Raw genomic sequence first — 18,248 nt, forward strand, 5'->3', positions numbered from 1 at the left:
AGAACAAGGTTACATGGAGGGATATCAGCATTTCCAGGGACTCAACTGACGGAAGACAGATTTATAAACACAAATGTAGAGCAAACCCAGAACCCAGCAAGGTAGAGCTTTCCCATTGCTTCCAGAGAACAGAAGAAAATGCTCAAGGCTCAGGTGACTTTGTTGTGTGTGTGTGTGTGTGTGTGTGTGTGTGTGTGTGTGTGTGTGTGTTTAATCCTTACCTGAGCACATTTCTTTTCTTTTTTTTTAATATATTTTATTGATTTTTTACAGAGAGGAAGGGAGAGAGATAGAGAGTTAGAAACATCGATGAGAGAGAAACATCGATCAGCTGCCTCCTGCACATCTCCCACCGGGGATGTGCCCGCAACCAAGGTACATGCCCTTGACCGGAATCGAACCCGGGACCTTTCAGTCCGCAGGCCGACGTTATATCCACTGAGCCAAACTGGTTTTGGCCACATTTCTTTTTACCCTTCCCCACTGTCCCTCTAATATCCTGCTGTAAATCCATGCTTCCATATCTCTGAATCCACTCCATCAGTTTTTTATTAATTAGATTCCAAACAGTGAGATCAAGTGATACTGTCCTCTCTGACTGATTTATTTCACTTAGTGTGATACTCTCAAGGTCCCTCCATGCTGTATGAAAGGGTAAGAGAGTCTTCATTTTTACTTCTGCATGGTATTCCATGGTATAAATGTACCACAGTGTTTTATCCACTATTTTGATGGATACTTGGGCAGTTTCCAGACCTTTGCTATTGTAAATTGTGCTGCCATGAACATAGGGGTGCATACATTCTATCTGATTGTTTCAAGTTTCTTAGGATATATTCCTAGGAGTAGAATCACTGAATTAAATGGCAGTTCCATATTAAAATTTTTGCAAAAACTCCAAACTGATGTCCATAATTGGTGTACAGGTTTGCATTCCCACCAGGCGTGTCCTAGGGTTCCTTTCTTCCACATCCTCCCCAGCACTTGTCCTTGGTTGATTTGTTGATGATAGCCATTCTGACAGTTGTGAGGTCATCTATAATTGTTGCTTTAATTTGCATCTCTCTGATGATCAGTCACTTTGAGCATTTTTCACATGTCTCTTGGCCATCTTATCCACACTGCAGCCCAGGCAGAGCTGACACTTTGGATGGCATCAGAAGCAGATGCTCTGAAGTATGAGTGTCTGTTTTGTGACATGAACTTTGTATAATGAATTCAATGGAGGCAGGTTAGATCTAGTCAGACACTTCAGCAACCTCCCCCAGCTACATTTGGCCTGAAGGAGACACATGCCACATGTCCTGAATAAAGAAACAATGCCTGCCATTCAGAAAGAGCAGGTCCTGAAGAAAGATATGCAAAACCAGCCACGCAGGTGCTGGAGAAACAAACTTGCCCCTGACGTTATCTCCACTGAAAGCGCTAGGACCCCTAGTATAGTTGGTGTGTTCTTGGGCTCTTTGCCCCTAAATCAAGTCCTGGAGTCAACTGAGAAATAAGGCACCCTGGACTTGGAGCGGAGAAACTACATTACCCACAAGGCCACGCATGGAATGGCATAGCGCGGAGCCAATGGAGGGTCAGAGACGGCATTTCCGTTTGGCCGCTTAGGGAGGGCGGGACCGGTAATCCTTGTGGCAGGATTTCGTTTTCTCAGATTTTTGTCTCAGGCGGTGAGGTTTTCCAAGTCCGCAGTCCCGAGGAGAAGGCCGGAGAGTGGTGCTCCCCGCCTCACAGCCCATGGTCGGAGCCTCCAGTGGTGCTCACAGCTCACACGTGGGATTGAAGCTCGGAGTCGCCGCACGAACCCACGCCAAAGCCGGGACAGGGACCGCCATTCCTGCAGCGGCTTCTGCTCCCGCCCCGCTCCGCCCACAGAGGGCAATGGCGGCGACCCCGCTGAGGAGACGGGCTGAGGTGAGTCGAGTCCCCCAGGCCCTCACCGCCTCCTTACACACACACCACAGCCTGGGGAGGGCGCCTGTCCCGTCCTGCAGCTCAGTCCCGCGGGGAGGACCGTGAGGAAGGTGGAGGGGAGAGAGGAGTGTGGTGGCTTCTGAGGACACAGCAAGTGCAGGGCAGAGAGGACGGGGGTGACTCGCATCTGCAGGTCCCTGAGGGTGTGGCTGTGAGTATTGACGGAAAGATCAGAGGCTGCAGGGAGGACGGCACAGACTCATTCGGGGTTTTCCCGGCTGTGGGTCCATCAGGGCCTGGGGTGATTCTGGATCCGGCTGGACTACAAGCTCTCTACACGCCATATGCCAAGTTCATGGGTGAGTCCAGCGAGATCCAGTGGCATTGGAGCAGGAAGGGGGCAGAGCTGAGGGAGTGAACCTGGGGCCTGAAGATGGGAAGGGGATAAACATTACCCAGTGGTGAGCACATCTGGAGGAAGTGTGAGCTGATGGTCCCGGACCTGGTGTGGGGTTTAAAGATGAAGCATAAACGGACCCTTGGCTTTGTCTTGGAGGCAGGATCTAGGAGACTGCAGTGGTGTTGCTTGGCAGGAAGGCTGGGGCCCTGCAGGCATCGCCCAGACCTTAAATGGCATTGCTCTCTCCCCTCCCCTCCCCCAATCCTTCCCACCAACCCAGCTGCTCTGCTGAGGGCAATCACAGTGAGTAATGGGACTGTGATGAAACAGCAGCCTGCACTGGCATTAGGGCCTGGTGTCCACAGTAACCAGGGGCCCTGGAGGAGGTTGAGGGGGGGAAGGTAGGTAAGGAGTAGGATTACTGGTTCTCAGAAAGGCAGCTCTGGTTTTAATTGTCTCCGTTCTGACAGGTTGGCGTGACCTTTGAGGACATTGCCCTGTACTTCTCCAGGGAGGAATGGAGCCTCCTTGATGAGGGTCAGAGACAGCTGTACCTAAATGTGATGCTGGAGAACTTTGAACTTGTATCCTCGCTGGGTAAGAGCCTCACTCTTATCAGGGACCTGGACTTGGCTTTGCCATTTCCCAGGCCCCATCTCCCAGGGTGTGCTCTGTCCTCCCATGTAGACTGTGGTACTGCTTAATTTTCCAGTTTCCTGGGTAGTTGCTGTCCTGGGGAGGGTTGGTCTGTTTCTGCTGCTCCCTTCTATTCCTGAAGTCCCAATACTCCCCGCTGCACTAAATTCACAGGGAAGGACTTGTGCTTTCTAGTGTATTTTTTGAAGACTGAGGAGAGCATTTTCTATGTTCTTGTTGGTCATTTGTACATACTTTTAGAGGAATTGTTTCTATGTCCTCTTCCTCCTTAATAACTCTATTTTTTGGTTAAACATTGTCTTGACTATCTTGTATATTTTATATATTAATTGCTTATCACATCCAGGAACACATATTTTTGTATGTACTTAATTGTGCTTTGCAGATGCAGATATTGCTCCCCCATACCTGCTTTTCTACAAAGTCTATGTGTTTGGCAACCCTGCATTTAGTAGGTCTAGTGCAGCTTTGGGCAAACTACGGCCCGCAGGCTGGATCCGGTCCGTATGAAATGAATAAAACTATTGAAATAAAAGACCATACCCTTTTATGTAATGATGTTTACTTTGAATTTATATTAGTTCACACAAACACTCCATCCATGCTTTTGTTCCGGCCCTCCGGTCCAGTTTAAGAACCCATTGTGGCCCTTGAGTCAAAAAGTTTGCCCACCCCTGGTCTAGTGCCACCATGTTTTTGGCAAGCTCAGATGCTTGTTACTAGTGCTTAGTAATAAAGTATTTTTATTTTTATTTATTTATTTTTTTAAAATATATTTTATTGATTTTTTACAGAGAGAAAGGGAGAGGGATAGAGAGTTAGAAACATCGATGAGAGAGAAACATCGATCAGCTGCTTCCTGCACACCCCCTACTGGGGATGTGCCGGCAACTAAGGTACATGCCCCTGACCAGAATCGAACCTGGGACCCTTCAGTCCACAGGCCGACGCTCTATCCACTGAGCCAAACGGGTTAGGGCAAGTATTTTTAATGAAGTTATATTGAGTTTGGTTTTCAGACAAGTCATTGCATTGTTATTAGCCTCCAGTATAGTATTAACATAACTTTATTATTCCCTGGGAACTCCAACTATTTGTGTGAATTTCTGTCTATATCTCAATATTTGCTTTATTATGCTGATCAGAACTGAATCCCCAATCTCTCCAAGTGATTCCTTCATAGGATTTGCAAGTATTTTCTTCTGTTCTCTCGATTTCTTTTCATTTCATTTTGCTTATTACAGTTGGGCTGTGAAGAAGCTTTTTCTTTATCTTTTTCTTTTTTTTTTTTAATAGATTTTATTGATTTTTTACAGAGAGGAAGGGAGAGGGACAGAGAGTCAGAAACATCGATGAGAGAGAAACATCGATCAGCTGCCTCCTGCACACCCCCCTCTGGGGATGTGCCCGCAACCACAGTACGTGCCCTTGACGGGCATCAAACCTGGGACCCTTCAGTCCGCAGGCCGACGCTCTATCCACTGAGCCAAACCGGTTAGGGCAAGAAGCTTTTTCTTTATTTGTTGCAATCTGGACTGTTTGTTTGTTCTTTTTTGTCTGATGGTGTCACATTCAGAAAATCATGTCAAAACAAATCTCCAAAACTTTTTCTCTAGGTTGTTCTGAGGCGTTTTACGTTTTAGCACTGATATTCAATTCTGTTATGCAGGTTGCGTTAAATTCTTTCAGTGGTGTCCAGTATTGTGGTGTTTACATGTGAGTATTGATTTTCAGCAGTACCATTCACTGAAGAAACTGTCTTTCCTTTCTTCTCTGTCTTGCAGTTTTGACAATGATTACTTAAAAGTATGTGCCTGGGTTTCTTTCTGTGTTTTCTGTTCTCTTTTGTTGATGTATGTTTCTGTGTTTCTTCAGCAACACACTGTTTGCTTGCTTTCTCTTTGTAATAAATTGATGTCAGGAAGTGTGATGCCACCAGCTTGCTTCTCACTCATGATTGTTTTTGCTACTTACATTTTTTAGTTCTATACATTTCAAGGTTCTCTTTTCATATCTTTGTAAAGTACCATAAGAATTAACCTCAGGGTTCCATTTAATCTGTCGATTGCATTGTGTACTATGGATATTTTCACAGTATTTCTTTTTTAAAAATTCTTTATTGTTTAAAGTAATATATATTGTATTACATATGTCTCCATTTTCCCTCATTGACCACAAATGAGTGAGATCATGTGATATTCATCTTTCTCCACCTGGCTTATTTTGCTTAGCATGATGCTCTCCAGTTCCATCCATGCTGTTGCAAATAGAAAGAGTTCCTCCTTTGTAACAGCAGCATAGTATTCCATTATGTAGATGTAGCACCGTTTTTAATCCACTCATCTACTGATGGGCACTTAGGCTATTTCCAAATCTTAGCTATTGTAAATTGTGTTGCTATGAACATAGGGGTGCATATGTCCTTTCTGATTGGTGTTTCTGATTTCTTTTCATTTTTTTTTTTTAAATTTCATTATTGATTTCAGAGAGAGGAAAGGAGAAAGAGAGAGAGATAGTAACAGTAATGATAAGAGAGAATCATTGCTCTCTGCGTTCTGCATGCACCCTACTGGTAATTGAGCCCACAGCCCAGCATGTTGCCTTGGCTGGCATCGAACCTGGGACGCTTCAACCTGCAGGCCGACTATCCACTGAGCCAAACCGGCAAGGGCTGTTTCTGATTTCTTGGGACATTTTCCTAGATGGGTCAATTGGGAGTTCCAATTTTAATTTTTTGGAAAACACTACCCTATATTCCACAGTGTCTGTACCAATATGCATTCCCACCAGCGATGCACAAGGGTTCCTTTTTCTCCGCATCCTTGTCAGCACTTGTGGTTTGTCATTTGTTGATTAGTTGATGATAGCCATCCTGACAGGTGTGAGATGATATCTCATTGTCGTTTTGATTTGCGTCTCTCGGATAAGTGGCTTTGAGCACGTTTTTATGTGTCTCGGCTTTCCGTATATCCACTCTCGAAAAGTGTGTATTTCGGTCCTTTGCCCATTTTTTGATTGGATCGTTCACATTCTTTTTCTTATGATGTATGATTTCCTGTAAATTTTGGAGAATAAACCCTTATCAGATACAACATTGGCAAATATGTTCTCCCATGCCGTGGGCTTTCTGGTTGTTCTGTTGATGGTTTCTTTGGCTGTGCAGAAGCTTTTTATCTTGACATAGTTCTATTTGTTCATTTTTTCCTTAGTTTCCATTACCCTAGGAGCTGTATCCGTAAAGACATTGCTAGGATATATGTCTGATATTTTGCTGTCTGTGGATTCTTCTAAGATTTTTAAAGTTTCCCATCTTATGTTTACAGATTTTATCTATATTTAGTTTATTTTGTGTATGGTATAAGTTGGTGGTCTAGTTTCATTTTTTTGCATGTATCTGTTCAATTTTCCCAACACTATTTATTGAAGAGACTGTCTTGATTTCATTGTATGCTGTTGCCTCCTTTGACAAATATTGAGCATAAAGGCTTGGGTCAATTTCTGGATTCTCTGTTCTGTTGCATTGTTCTATATGTCTGTTGTTGTGCAAGTACCAGGCATTTTGGCAATATACCTTGGTACCTGTTATTGTCATCCCTCCAACTTTGTTCTTTCTCAGGATTGCTGTGGCTATTTTTTACTATTATTCCATATTTATTTTTGGAGAGCTTATTATAGGTCTGTGAAATATGCGGTTGGTATCTTAATGGGGATTGCATTGAATCTGCAGATTGCTTTGGGTAGTATGGACATTTTCATGATGTTGATTCTACCAATCCATGAACACGGTTGTCAGGGCCAGCCTGACAGGTTGAGCCGGGCTGAGGTAGGGAGGTGGGAATTGAGAAAGAAAGACAGGAAAGCTGAGTCGGAGGACTCCAGTTCTCAAGGATCTGAAGCAACTTTATTAGTCACACAATCCTATTTATACATAACACACTGAATAGGAGGTCTGTCGAGAGGAATGTATTCTTTGTTCCTCTTAATCTCTAAGGGATGGACACAGCAGAAGAACAAGTTCTCAGTACAGCATATCTCAGTAAATAGTTACAGACTTCTTGGTAAGCCATGAAAGGCTGTTCTCATTCTACAAAGGTTGCTCTTATTCTACTGATAATCGCCATCCAAACAAGTCTTGGAAAACTGTGTGGGTAAGGGTCCCAGCCTTGCTAGCCCCTTCAGGTGCAAGGACCTTACCAGCTTACATCTGGCCCCCACCACACGGTATATGTTTCCATTTGTTTATATCTTCTTCTATCTCTTTTTTTCAACTTCCTGTAGTTTTCAGACGACAGGTCTTTTACCTTGTTAATTAAGTTTATTCCTTGGTATCCTAATTTTTTTGCTGCAATCGTAGATAGGATTGTTTGTTTGTTTGTTTGTTTGTTTCTCTGAGTTCGTTATTGGTGTATAAAAAAGCCATAGATTTCTGGTCGTTAATTTTGTATTCTGCTACATTTCTGAATGTATTTATTAAATTTAGTAGTTTTTTGATGGAGTCTTTAGGGTTTTCTGTGTACAATATCATGTCATCTTTGAATAATGACGGTTTTCTTTTTTTCCAATTATGAAGCCTTTAATTTCTGCTTCTTGTCTGATTGTTATTGCTAGCCCTTCCAGTTTTATATCAAACTGGAGTGGTGAAAGTGGGCCTCCCTGTGTTGTTCCTGTTCTTAGGGAAAATGGTTGTAGTTTTTGCTGATTGAGTATGATGTTGGCTGTGGGTTTGTCATAAAAGCTCTTATTATGTTGAGGTGTGATCCTTGGGCTCCCCTTTGCTGAGAGTTTTTATCAAGAAAGGGTGTCAGATTATGTCAAAAGCTTTTTCTACATCAATTGATATTATTATATGATTTCTGTCTTTCATTTTGTTTATATGTTGTATCATATTTATTGATTTGCAGATATTGTACCAATCTTTCATCCCTGGAATAAATGCCACTTGGTCATGGTGTATGATCTTTCTAATGTATTGTTGGATCCCATTTGCCAGAATTTTCTTGAGGATTTTAGCATTGATGGGTGTCACTACGACTACAGTGGGAGAGCTGCTGTGCAGGAGACACCCCTAGGGATCATGACCTGCATCAGTGGGGCTTTCATGGTCAGTGAGTCTATCGTTTATGGATGTAAAGGGTAAGCTCGTATGGTATGACACTGACCACTGGGTACACTGGCTCTTGGGTCTCCAGGGAGGTGTAAAGTCAGCCTCTGCCTGGAGCCACCCAGCAGCATCTACAGAGAGATCTGCAGAATCTCCTCTTTGTATTGAGTTTGGAAATGCCCTGATGAGGCCCAGCTGTGAAGCAAGGAAGGCTAGTGCTTGTGCCAGGTATAGGCCTTTTATTGATAGGTTTGGGGCTCCCTGACTGAACTGCAACTTGTTTGACAGGTTTCATCCTGAGCAAGGACAGGCGATTCATATACTAACGCTGCTGCAGACTGCTTGGGTGGAGTTGTAAATTGGATGGGGTGAGGTCTCAGGGAATCACCAGGTGGGAGCACACAGAAATGGTTGCCACTCAGAACTGCGACCTGGGATGTCCCAACATAGGTATAATGACCACTCCAACCACATTTGTCTGGGAGAAAGCTGCCCCCGAATTCCTGCCCCGATGCCAGTTAGTCAAGTTTCCACTCATATGTGTCTTGATCCGCCCCTCTACCCCCAGACTCCCCAGGCCCTGGAGGTCAGAAGAAGCGGGAGTTTGTAAGTTTAGTTTGTGGTACTGGCATTGTAAGAGGAGCAGCTGGGTCTCCTGCAGCCTCTGTATCACTGAGCCCCAGTCCGCAATTGTTTTTACAGCCCGTAGTTCTTACTGCCAGTAGGGACTATTTCCCCAGCTCTGGGACCCTGGGCTGGGCATCTGCTGTGGTACTGGGACCCCTTGGTCCGCCAGGTGACCTCTGCAGAGACGATCTCCCTCCCAATTAAAATAGTGTCCCACATGGGTATAGCGCCAGCACCTTCCATACCTCTGTACCTCCTACCAGTATCAGTGTGCTTTCTACTTTACCTGTCTAGTCCTAAGACAGTGGTTCTCAACCTTGGCTGTACATTAGAATCACCTGGGAATCTTTTTCAAATCCTGATTTCTGGGCCTCATCATTAGTAACAAAGAAACAGAATTTCTGGAGGATGAGGCCCAGAAATCAGGATTTTAAAAAGATTCCCAGGTGATTCTAATGTACAGCCAAGGTTGAGAACCACTGTCCTAAGACTTCCATTCAGCCAGCTTTCCAGGAGTCCTCGCTGATGGTTGTTGTGTATTTTAGTTGTAATTTTGATGTAGTTGTGGGAGGAAGCCAGTATAGGCCTTTGCCTACACCGCCATCTTGAATCTCCTCTCCAGTAACTTTTCTGAATTCAATTCTTTCTTCTTTTATCTTCACCTGAATAGTGAGAATATTTTTTCCATTGATTTTTTTTCTGAGAGAGAGAGAGATAGAGAAAGGGAGAGGCAGAGAGAGAGAGAGAGAGAGAAACATCTATCGGTTGCCTCACGCATGTGCCCCAACTAGGAGGGGGATTGAACCTGAAATCCAGGTACCTGCCTCTTACCGAGAACCACATCAATGACCTTCCGGTGTGCAAGCAGTCACTCTTAGCACTGAGCCACACGGGCCAGGGCTATTTATTTATTCCTTAAATGATTTATTTTTAAAGTATATTTTATTGATTTCAGAGAGGAAAAGAAGGAGAGAGCGATAGAAACATGAATAATGAGAGAGAGTCATTGATCAGCTGCTTTCTGCACACGCCCCAATGGAGATAGGGCTGGCAACCTGCACATCTCTTCTGACAAGGGCTGGAATTGTGATCTCCTAGGTCAGTGGTTCTCAACCTGTGGGTCGCGACCCCTTTGGTGGTCGAACGACCCTTTCACTGGGGTCACCTAAGACCATCCTGCATATCAGATATTTACATTTCGATTCATAACAGTAGCAACATTACAGTTATGAAGTAGCAATGAAAACAATTTTATGGTTGGGTCACATCATGAGTAACTGTATTTGAAGGGCCAGAAGGTTGAGAACCATTGTCCTAGGTCATGGGTTTATGCTCAAGCACTGAGCCATACTGGGCAGCCTTTATTTATTGATTTTCGAGATAGGAAGGGAAACAAAGAGAGAGAGGGAAACATTGATCAGTTGTTCTATCCATCTAAGCATTTATTGGCTGTCCCCTACATGTGCCCTACAAAGCCACAGCTGTGGTGCATTGGGACCACACACTCAACTAGAGAGCTAACTGGCCAGGGCTCTGAATTTATTAATTTCAGAAGCTCATATGGGATCTTGACAAATTTCTCTATGGAGGGTCAAGTTGTCTCTTAACATCAACATCTCTCTCTCTTTTTTTAAAAATATATATATATATATTTTTATTTATTTTAAATATATTTTATTGAGTTTTTACAGAGAGGAAAGGAGCGAGACAGAGAGTCAGAAACATCGATGAGAGAGAAACATCAACCAGCTGCCTCCTGCACACCCCCCACTGGGGATGTGCCCGCAACCAAGGTACATGCCCTTGACCGGAATCGAACCCGGGACCTTTCAGTCCGCAGGCCGACGCTCTATCCACTGAGCCAAACCGGTTTCAGCTAAAAATATATTTTATTGATTCTTTACAGAGAGGAAGGGAGAGGGATAGAGAGTTAGAAACATCGATGAGAGAGAAACATCGATCAGCTGCCTCCTGCACACCTCCTACTGGGGATGTGCCCGCAACCAAGGTACATGCCCTTGACCGGAATTGAACCTGGGACCCTTCAGTCTGCAGGCCGATGCTCTATCCACTGAGCCAAACCCTTTAGGGTTCAACATCTCTTATGATGCTATGTGGTTCCTAGTGTTAGGTATAATGTCTTACCTTTCATTTCTTTGAAGCTTGTTTTTTGGTTTTTTTCCCCCATTGACCTTTCCCCAGCCTTCCCTACCCTCCTGAAGCTTGTTGTTGTTTAGTTTTTGTTCTTTGCTTTAGTCTAACTCAAGGGTAGCCAATATTTGTATTGTTTTATTTTTGTCTTATCTCCCTTTTACTGATGCTTGTTCAAATATTTGAGGAAGACAGATGGGGTGGGGAGAGAGAGGAAGAGAAACAGAGTGAGGGAGAAACATCAATCGGCTGACTTCTGCACAGAAGGTAACTGGAAATGGAACCCCTTGACTGGGAATTGAATACTCAACCCTTTGGTACACAGGATGATTCTCTAACCAACTGAGCCATACTGGCCAAGGCATTCTATGGTTTTTAAACACAAAAATTTCTAGTGTTTTGTAAGAACAGGCCACTTTGGTCAATGATAGCAGAAACACAGGGGCTGCTGGGATGCCGGGGTCCAACCCCAGCAGGTCCAGGGGTTCCCAAAGGCGTAGATGGAGTCGGCGAAGAAGGAATGACAAGGAGACAGCGTTCAGTTGATCAGCAGCCTAGCCAGGATCTCCAGCCAGGATCTCCAGCCAAGTTCTGGTCTGGATCTCCAGAGAGGTTCTGCTTTGGATCTCCAGGGAAGTTCTGTGGCCATGTTCCCTCGCTAGGTTCTCCAGCCAGGTTCTGTCCAGGTTCTCCAGCCAGGTTCAGTCACTAGGTTCTAGTCAGGTTCTCTTGCCAATTTCTGTGGTCAGGTTCAGTCCAGGATCTTTTGCCATGTTCTCTCCAGCAAAGTTCTTCTGTCTGTAGGTTCTGTGTAGGTTCTGTCTTCTTGGCTCTCTTCTTAAGTTCTGTCTCTCTCTGTCTTGTTACATCTGTATTTATACCAGTTGATTCAATCCTATCAATCTCTATTACAAAGGTTAGGGCGTTTCTTATCTCCATTCCAGGGAGTAAAGATTATGCAGCTTAAGCATGATTGTTTGTAGTTAAAGTGATTAATTACCCGCCTGGCACTTAGTTAAGGGGTTTTATTCCCCCCTAACTTCAGGGGAAAATCCCTACCTGGGGAAACAACCTTTCTCAGAGAGGTGACCTTGGTTAAAACACAGCGCCAAGAAGGTGAGCAAACATATTAAGAACAGTATGCCATATATGCCAGGTCCCTTGACAGCAAGGATGGACCGGCTCCCGGCACTGGAGGTTATTCTGATCCTTGTTTTTTACTGTATGTATTTTCAAATATGTTTATTCACCCAGTCTTTTCTAGTCATTCTTTCTGTACTCTGCTTTATTTGTGTCTGTTGTACTGTTTGTCTTCATGGTACTCTTACTCCTATTTTTTATGCGGTTTTTGTTTGTGAGTAGCTGTCTGCTTACACTGGGGTCGGGGGAGATGCTTATATCTCTGATTCTGCATTCTTTTGGATGTCACTTACATAGGTGTTTTGTTTTGTTTTGTTTTGTTTAACATATTTTTAGTGATTTCAGAGAAGAAGGGAGAGATGGAAACATCAATGATGAGAGAGAATCATTGATCGGCTGCCTCATGCACACCACCTACTGGGGATGAAGCCCGCAACACAGGCACATGCCCCTGGCCGGAAGTGAACCTAGGACCCTTCAGTCCACAGGCAGATGCTCCATCCACTGAGCCCAGCCAGCATGGGCTCACATAGGTGGTTTGTCTGTGATCTCGTTTGTCTTTTGTTGTTCCACCACATTGTAGATCATCCAACTTTTTTTTTTCTTTTAAGATTTGCATCATTTATCCCATGGAATGGCTCAAGGAGGATTTAAGGGGAGGAATCATTTGTGCATCACAGAAGAAACATGACTTTATTTATTTTTATATGTATTTTATTGATTTTTTTTTACATACAGAAAGGGACAGGGGTAGAGAGTTAGAAACATCGATGAGAGAGAAACATTGATCAACTGCTTCCTGCACACCTCCTACTGGGGATGTGCCCGCAACTAAGATATTTGCCCTTGACTGGAATCGAACTTGGAACCCTTCAGTCCGCAGACCGACACTCTATCCACTGAGCCAAACCGGTTAGGGCGAAACAGGACTTTATTAATGATACAGTGGATTCACAGGTGGTCTTGCTTTGGAGAAGGATCATTGCAGAGGAATTTTCGGCTGGCCTCTCTTACATTCATAGCTACAAACCCAGTGTTTTCTTACAGTTGCCCATTCCTCACCCAATGATGCTTGTTTGTACTTATTGTTGATACTTTGTCAAGTACTCAGTTTTCATTGTTATCATTTCCACTCGGATTCCCAGCCCATGGATAGCCTTCACCTCACTGGACTTTGCAGCTCTGCAAAGGTCTCTCTTTAGTGCAAGCCAACGTTGGTCCATGCTTGCAGTACCTTGGAGTGCACACATTATTATATTGACGTTGAACATCCTGTGCTCTAATACAATTAATTTTTATGACTTTGAGCTGCTTTAAATTATTTTACACAGACTCACATGGCCAGCATGTAAGGTCCTAAAGGAAGCCGTTTCTGCAGAAACATTGAGTACAGCCTTCCTCTCTTCTTTGTGTCCCATCCTGTGCTTCTGTCCCTCTCTTGGTGAGCTTTTCATCATCGACTGACTTTTGGGGCGATGATATGTATAACTGCAATTTCCTCAGAGTATACCTGAGTGGTACTTAAAATCTTTCTATGGAATCAGGCCTAGTCATGACAGATAAACATTTGTGGTGAAGATACTCTGTTTTCTTGAGGTCAACATGTACCTCACAAGTGTTTTCTTTTGTTTAGGTTGCTGCTGTGGAGGAGAGAATGTGGAGGCAGCAACTGAACAGAACGTTTCTGTTAGAGTATCACACGCAAGGAATCCCAAGGTAGCCTTGTTTTCCCAGAAGAGCCACCCCTGTGAGAATTGTGGGCTAGTCTTGGGAAACATTTTCCACACGATGGAGGTGAAGGGAACACAACACAGACAAATACTGTTGAGGTGTGGGGCATGTGCAAAACGATTTTATTTCCGTGCAAAATTTCATCAGCAGCATATGAGAGAGAAGTCTTTCATTAGAGGTGTGGACACCAACTCACTTGCAAAGAGCTGCAATTTCAATGTGTCCCAGAATCTTTTCACATGTGAGGAGGTTGGGCAGGGTGTCCTTACCAGGTCAGGACATCTCCACCTAAACGCTACTCAGACCAGGGACCGTCCAAATGCTATTTCGACACGTGGGATGACATTTCAAAGGACAAACAATTATTACACCAGAAAAGAATGTAAGAAGGACATTATTTGCACCCACACGTTTATTCAGGAAAAGGATGTCAATGTTGGAAGTCGATGTTTTGTGTGCTCTGAATGTGGGAAATCTTTTACCAAATTTTCTAGCTTGTATTATCTACAGCGAGATCACACTGGAGAAAGGCCTTATGAGCACAGTGAATATGGGAAAGCTTTTAGCAGTATTAACAGCCTAGGTGAATATGAAGCTTTGCACACTGAAGAAAGGCCTTATGAGTGCCGTGAATATGGGAAAGCTTTTAGCAGTATTAACAGCCTAGGTGAATATGAAGCTTTGCACACTGGAGAAAGGCCTTATGAGTGCAGTGAATATGGAAAAGCTTTTAGCAGTATTAACAGCCTAGGTGAATATGAAGCTTTGCACACTGGAGAAAGGCATTATGAGTACAGTGAATATGGGAAAGCTTTTAGCAGTATTAACAGCCTAGGTGAATATGAAGCTTTGCGCACTGAAGAAAGGCCCTATGAGCGCAGTGAATGTGGAAATCCTGTTACCAATAGCACTGCCCTCCATTATGATCAGAGCGTTCTCACAGCAGAAAGGCCTTATGAGTACAATGAGTGTGGGAAATCTTTTACTAGTAGCAGTAACCTTCATTGTCATCGGAGCATTCACACTGGAGAAAAGCCTTATAAATGTAGTGAATGTGGAAAGTCTTTTTCAAGTTTCAATGGTCTCAAATATCATCACAGAGTGCACTCTGGAGAAAGGCCTTATCACTGCAGTGAATGTGGGAAATCTTTTGCCACTACGTCTCACCTTTACAGTCATCAGAGGGTTCACACAGGAGAAAAGCCTTACAAATGCAGTGAATGTGGGAAATCTTTTGCCCAGAGCAGTAACCTTCTTTGTCATCAGAGCATTCACACTGAAGAAAAGCCTTATATATGTGGTGAATGTGGGAAAGCTTACACCTGTAGCATTAAACTTTGTCGTCATCAAAGAGTGCACGCTGGAGAAAGGCCTTATCACTGCAGTGAATGTGGGAAATCTTTTACCAGTAACAGTAAACTTTGTTGTCATCAGAGAGTTCATACAGGCGAAAAGCCTCATAAATGCAGTGAATGTGGGAAATCTTTTACCACCAAGGACAACCTTCGTATACATCATAGAGTTCACACTGGAGAAAAGCCTTTTAAATGCAGTGAATGTGGGAAATCTTTTACCTGGAGCGATGTCCTTCGCCGTCATCAGAGAATTCATACAGGACAAAAGCCTTATAAATGCAGTGACTGTGGGAAAACTTTTACTGAAAACGAAGCTCTCCAAAATCATCAGAGAGTTCATACGGGAGAAAAGCCTTTTAAATGCAGTGAATGTGGGAAATCTTTTACCTGGAGGAGTGTCCTTCGCAATCATCAGAAAGTTCATACAGGAGAAAAGCCTTATAAATGCAGTGAATGTGGGAAATCTTTCACCACCAAGGCCCACCTTTGTATTCATCAGAGAGTTCACACTGGAGAAAAGCCTTTTAAATGCAGTGAATGTGGGAAATCTTTTACCTCGAGCGATGTCCTTCGCCGTCATCAGAGAATTCATACAGGACAAAAGCCTTATAAATGCAGTGACTGTGGGAAAACTTTCACTGAAAACGAAGCTCTCCAAAATCATCAGAGAGTTCATACTGGAGAAAAGCCTTTTAAATGCAGTGAATGTGGGAAATCTTTTACCTGGAGGAGTGTCCTTCGCAAACATCAGAGAGTTCATACAGGAGAAAAGCCTTATAAATGCAGTGAATGTGGGAAATCTTTCACCACCAAGGCCAACCTTCTTATTCATCAGAGAGTTCACACTGGAGAAAAGCCTTTTAAATGCAGTGAATGTGGGAAATGTTTTACCTGGAGTGATAGCCTTCACAAACATCAGAGAGTTCATACTGGAGAAAAGCCTTTTAAATGCAGTGAATGTGGGAAATCTTTTCCCTGGAGGAATGCCTTTCTCAGTCATCAGAAAATTCATACAGGACAAAAGCCTTATAAATGCAATGACTGTGGGAAATCTCATACCAGGATCACCAGGCTTCTCAGTCATCAGGGAGTTCATACAGGAGAAAGTTGTTATGAGTGTAATTAATGTGAGATATCTCTCAGTCTAATTTGTAAATTCACTCTGCACAAAAGAGTCCAAATGTGAAAAATTTCTCAGATGTGTTGAAAATGTAGTTTCTTAGTTGGAACTTAACAATTGTAAAAGAAAATATGTGAAGTCTCATTAATCTGAATTTTATCTCATACATTGAATCACCCACATTATGTAACATACCCACAACCATTTTTGCTGTTCTGTTTGCTTGTTTGTATGTTGGAACCATAGGTATGTATGTTGGACTTTTTAAGATAAAGAGCTGTCTTGCCAGGTAGAGGAACTGCCAGTCTCACGGCTCTTTCCTTGCAAAATAATGAAGGCTTTTCCCTAAGACTTCTTTAATGTTGGGTGTTCTATTTACTGTGTGAGTTAGTTTTTATGGAGATCTGGGCTCTCCAAGCATGATGAGGTAAAAAACTTATATGGGCTCTGAAACATTTTTGCCCTTGGGGGAAGACCGTGGGGCAGAAATTAGCTCAGCAGTTTTTGCCAAATTTACATTGCTGTCCATATTTTCCCAGGAAACACTGTGGACTCTCTGGTCCTCATGTGAAAATGGATGCATTGAGACACGGAGATCACTCCAAAGAGGGGGTAGTTGTGACAACCTCAAGTATATCTGGAAGCAGTGTGAATTTTTTTCTTTTTTTCAAGGAATAGTAAGACATTTGAAGGGATTCTTTTCCCCAGGTGTTGCAGAGGGCCATGCCCTTTAATGCCTTCAATTCCATGGGTGATGGGCACTGGTTGGAGGACCATGGCAGTGAGGGGACCCCTTCAACTGCAGAAACACTGACCTAATTCCTGTTGGACCAGACTGCAGCCCATTAGATGGAATGGTCTTCATCTAAACTTACACCCTGACATTTTTTTGAGGAAAAGACTACAGGAGCCGTGTGTACACAGACCTGAGGAACATCTGGGTATGTTTATCTTCTGTGCAACAGTCATTATCACTGATTATAATCAAGAAGTTTTGTGGCTTCAAATAGCTTCTCAGATGTCCCCATCAGAGCCATTGGTGCCCTGGCAGCAAAACTAAGAGGAAAAGAAAGGGTGCCTTTAGGCTGGAGATGCGGCTTTTGTGACACAGTCAGTATTCCAGTGGGTTTGGGTGAAAGTTCTTCATTGTTTTTCATTGTTTGTTACATTTTCTGTCACTGAGATGAGACTCTCGCCCAGAGGGCATAAGATAGTGGATTGAATATAGAGTTGAAAAACAACAGTTCCTAAATAAGTAACATTTGTTTTATCTTGAACCATTTTTGAAAATCTATAATGAGTAAATTGCATATATTACGTATAGTGTTTCATAAATCTTGACAGGTGCATAAAACTGAAACCATCATTATACTCATAATGCTGACCATATCTGTGACTGTGTAGTTGCTTCATGACCTCGTTTAATCTGTCCGTATTCACAGCTTTCCTGGTAACCATGGTTTCACATTTCATTTTAATAGAGAACTTTGCTTTTTCTAAGTATTTTTCTGTTTTAATTTATATTTCATAAATTCTTGGACATTTGTTAAAGATATATTAGTAACTCATCTTTTTTTATATATATATTCTTTTTGTTGTTGTTAATCCTCACCCGAGGATATTTTTCCATTGATTCTTCTGGACAGTGGAAGAGAGAGGGAAAGACAGAGAGAAACATTGATGTGAAGGAAACATATCAATTGGTTGCCTCCTGCATCAGCCCTGACCAGTGCGCTGGCTGGAAGGAGTCTTCAACCAAGGTATGTGCCTTTGACTTAAATCGAACCTGGGATCCTTTGGTCTGTAGGCCTACGCTTCAGCCAGGGCTGTGGTAGATATTCTTATCTTTGAATATATCACCATCATGTTGTCCATTTTAATAAATACTTGGTTTTCAATAAAGCTGGTACAAACATTTCTGTGTAATTCTTTATATGGATATAAATGTTCTTTACCTTTGTCAGCGGGGACATCTCTCGCAGGATCCCGGACTGCGAGAGGGCACAGGACAGGCTGAGGGATCCCCCGAGTGCATGAATTTCATGC

General features: G+C 43.1%; 4 protein-coding genes across 4 annotated transcripts in view; 3 read left to right on the forward strand and 1 right to left on the reverse strand.

Moving 5' to 3' along the window:
• Window positions 1-18,248, reverse strand: part of LOC132216086 (zinc finger protein 883-like) — a 681,654-nt gene that overhangs the window by 130,639 nt on the left and 532,767 nt on the right. The window lies entirely within an intron of this gene.
• Window positions 1-18,248, forward strand: part of LOC132216080 (zinc finger protein 345-like) — a 325,901-nt gene that overhangs the window by 48,245 nt on the left and 259,408 nt on the right. The window lies entirely within an intron of this gene.
• The window catches only part of LOC132216066 (zinc finger protein 850-like), a 98,909-nt gene that overhangs the window by 31,342 nt on the left and 49,319 nt on the right, over window positions 1-18,248 (forward strand). The window lies entirely within an intron of this gene.
• On the forward strand, window positions 1,606-18,117 carry LOC132216074 (zinc finger protein 271-like). Its single transcript, XM_059665131.1, has 3 exons — window positions 1,606-1,920; window positions 2,791-2,917; window positions 13,630-18,117. Exons 1-3 carry the CDS (start codon window positions 1,744-1,746, stop codon window positions 16,206-16,208), a joined length of 2,883 nt encoding a protein of 960 aa, XP_059521114.1. The 5' UTR covers window positions 1,606-1,743; the 3' UTR covers window positions 16,209-18,117.

This window comes from Myotis daubentonii, chromosome 15 (genome assembly GCF_963259705.1).
Source record: "Myotis daubentonii chromosome 15, mMyoDau2.1, whole genome shotgun sequence".
Taxonomy (NCBI): domain Eukaryota; kingdom Metazoa; phylum Chordata; class Mammalia; order Chiroptera; family Vespertilionidae; genus Myotis; species Myotis daubentonii.

Coding starts and splice junctions, on each gene's coding strand:
- LOC132216074 (XM_059665131.1), top strand. CDS start 1,744: ATGGTCGGAGCCTCCAGTGGTGCTCACAGCTCACACGTGGGATTGAAG. Junction 1,921..2,790: donor CGCTGAGGAGACGGGCTGAG/GTGAGTCGAGTC, acceptor CCGTTCTGACAG/GTTGGCGTGACCTTTGAGGA. Junction 2,918..13,629: donor TGAACTTGTATCCTCGCTGG/GTAAGAGCCTCA, acceptor TCTTTTGTTTAG/GTTGCTGCTGTGGAGGAGAG.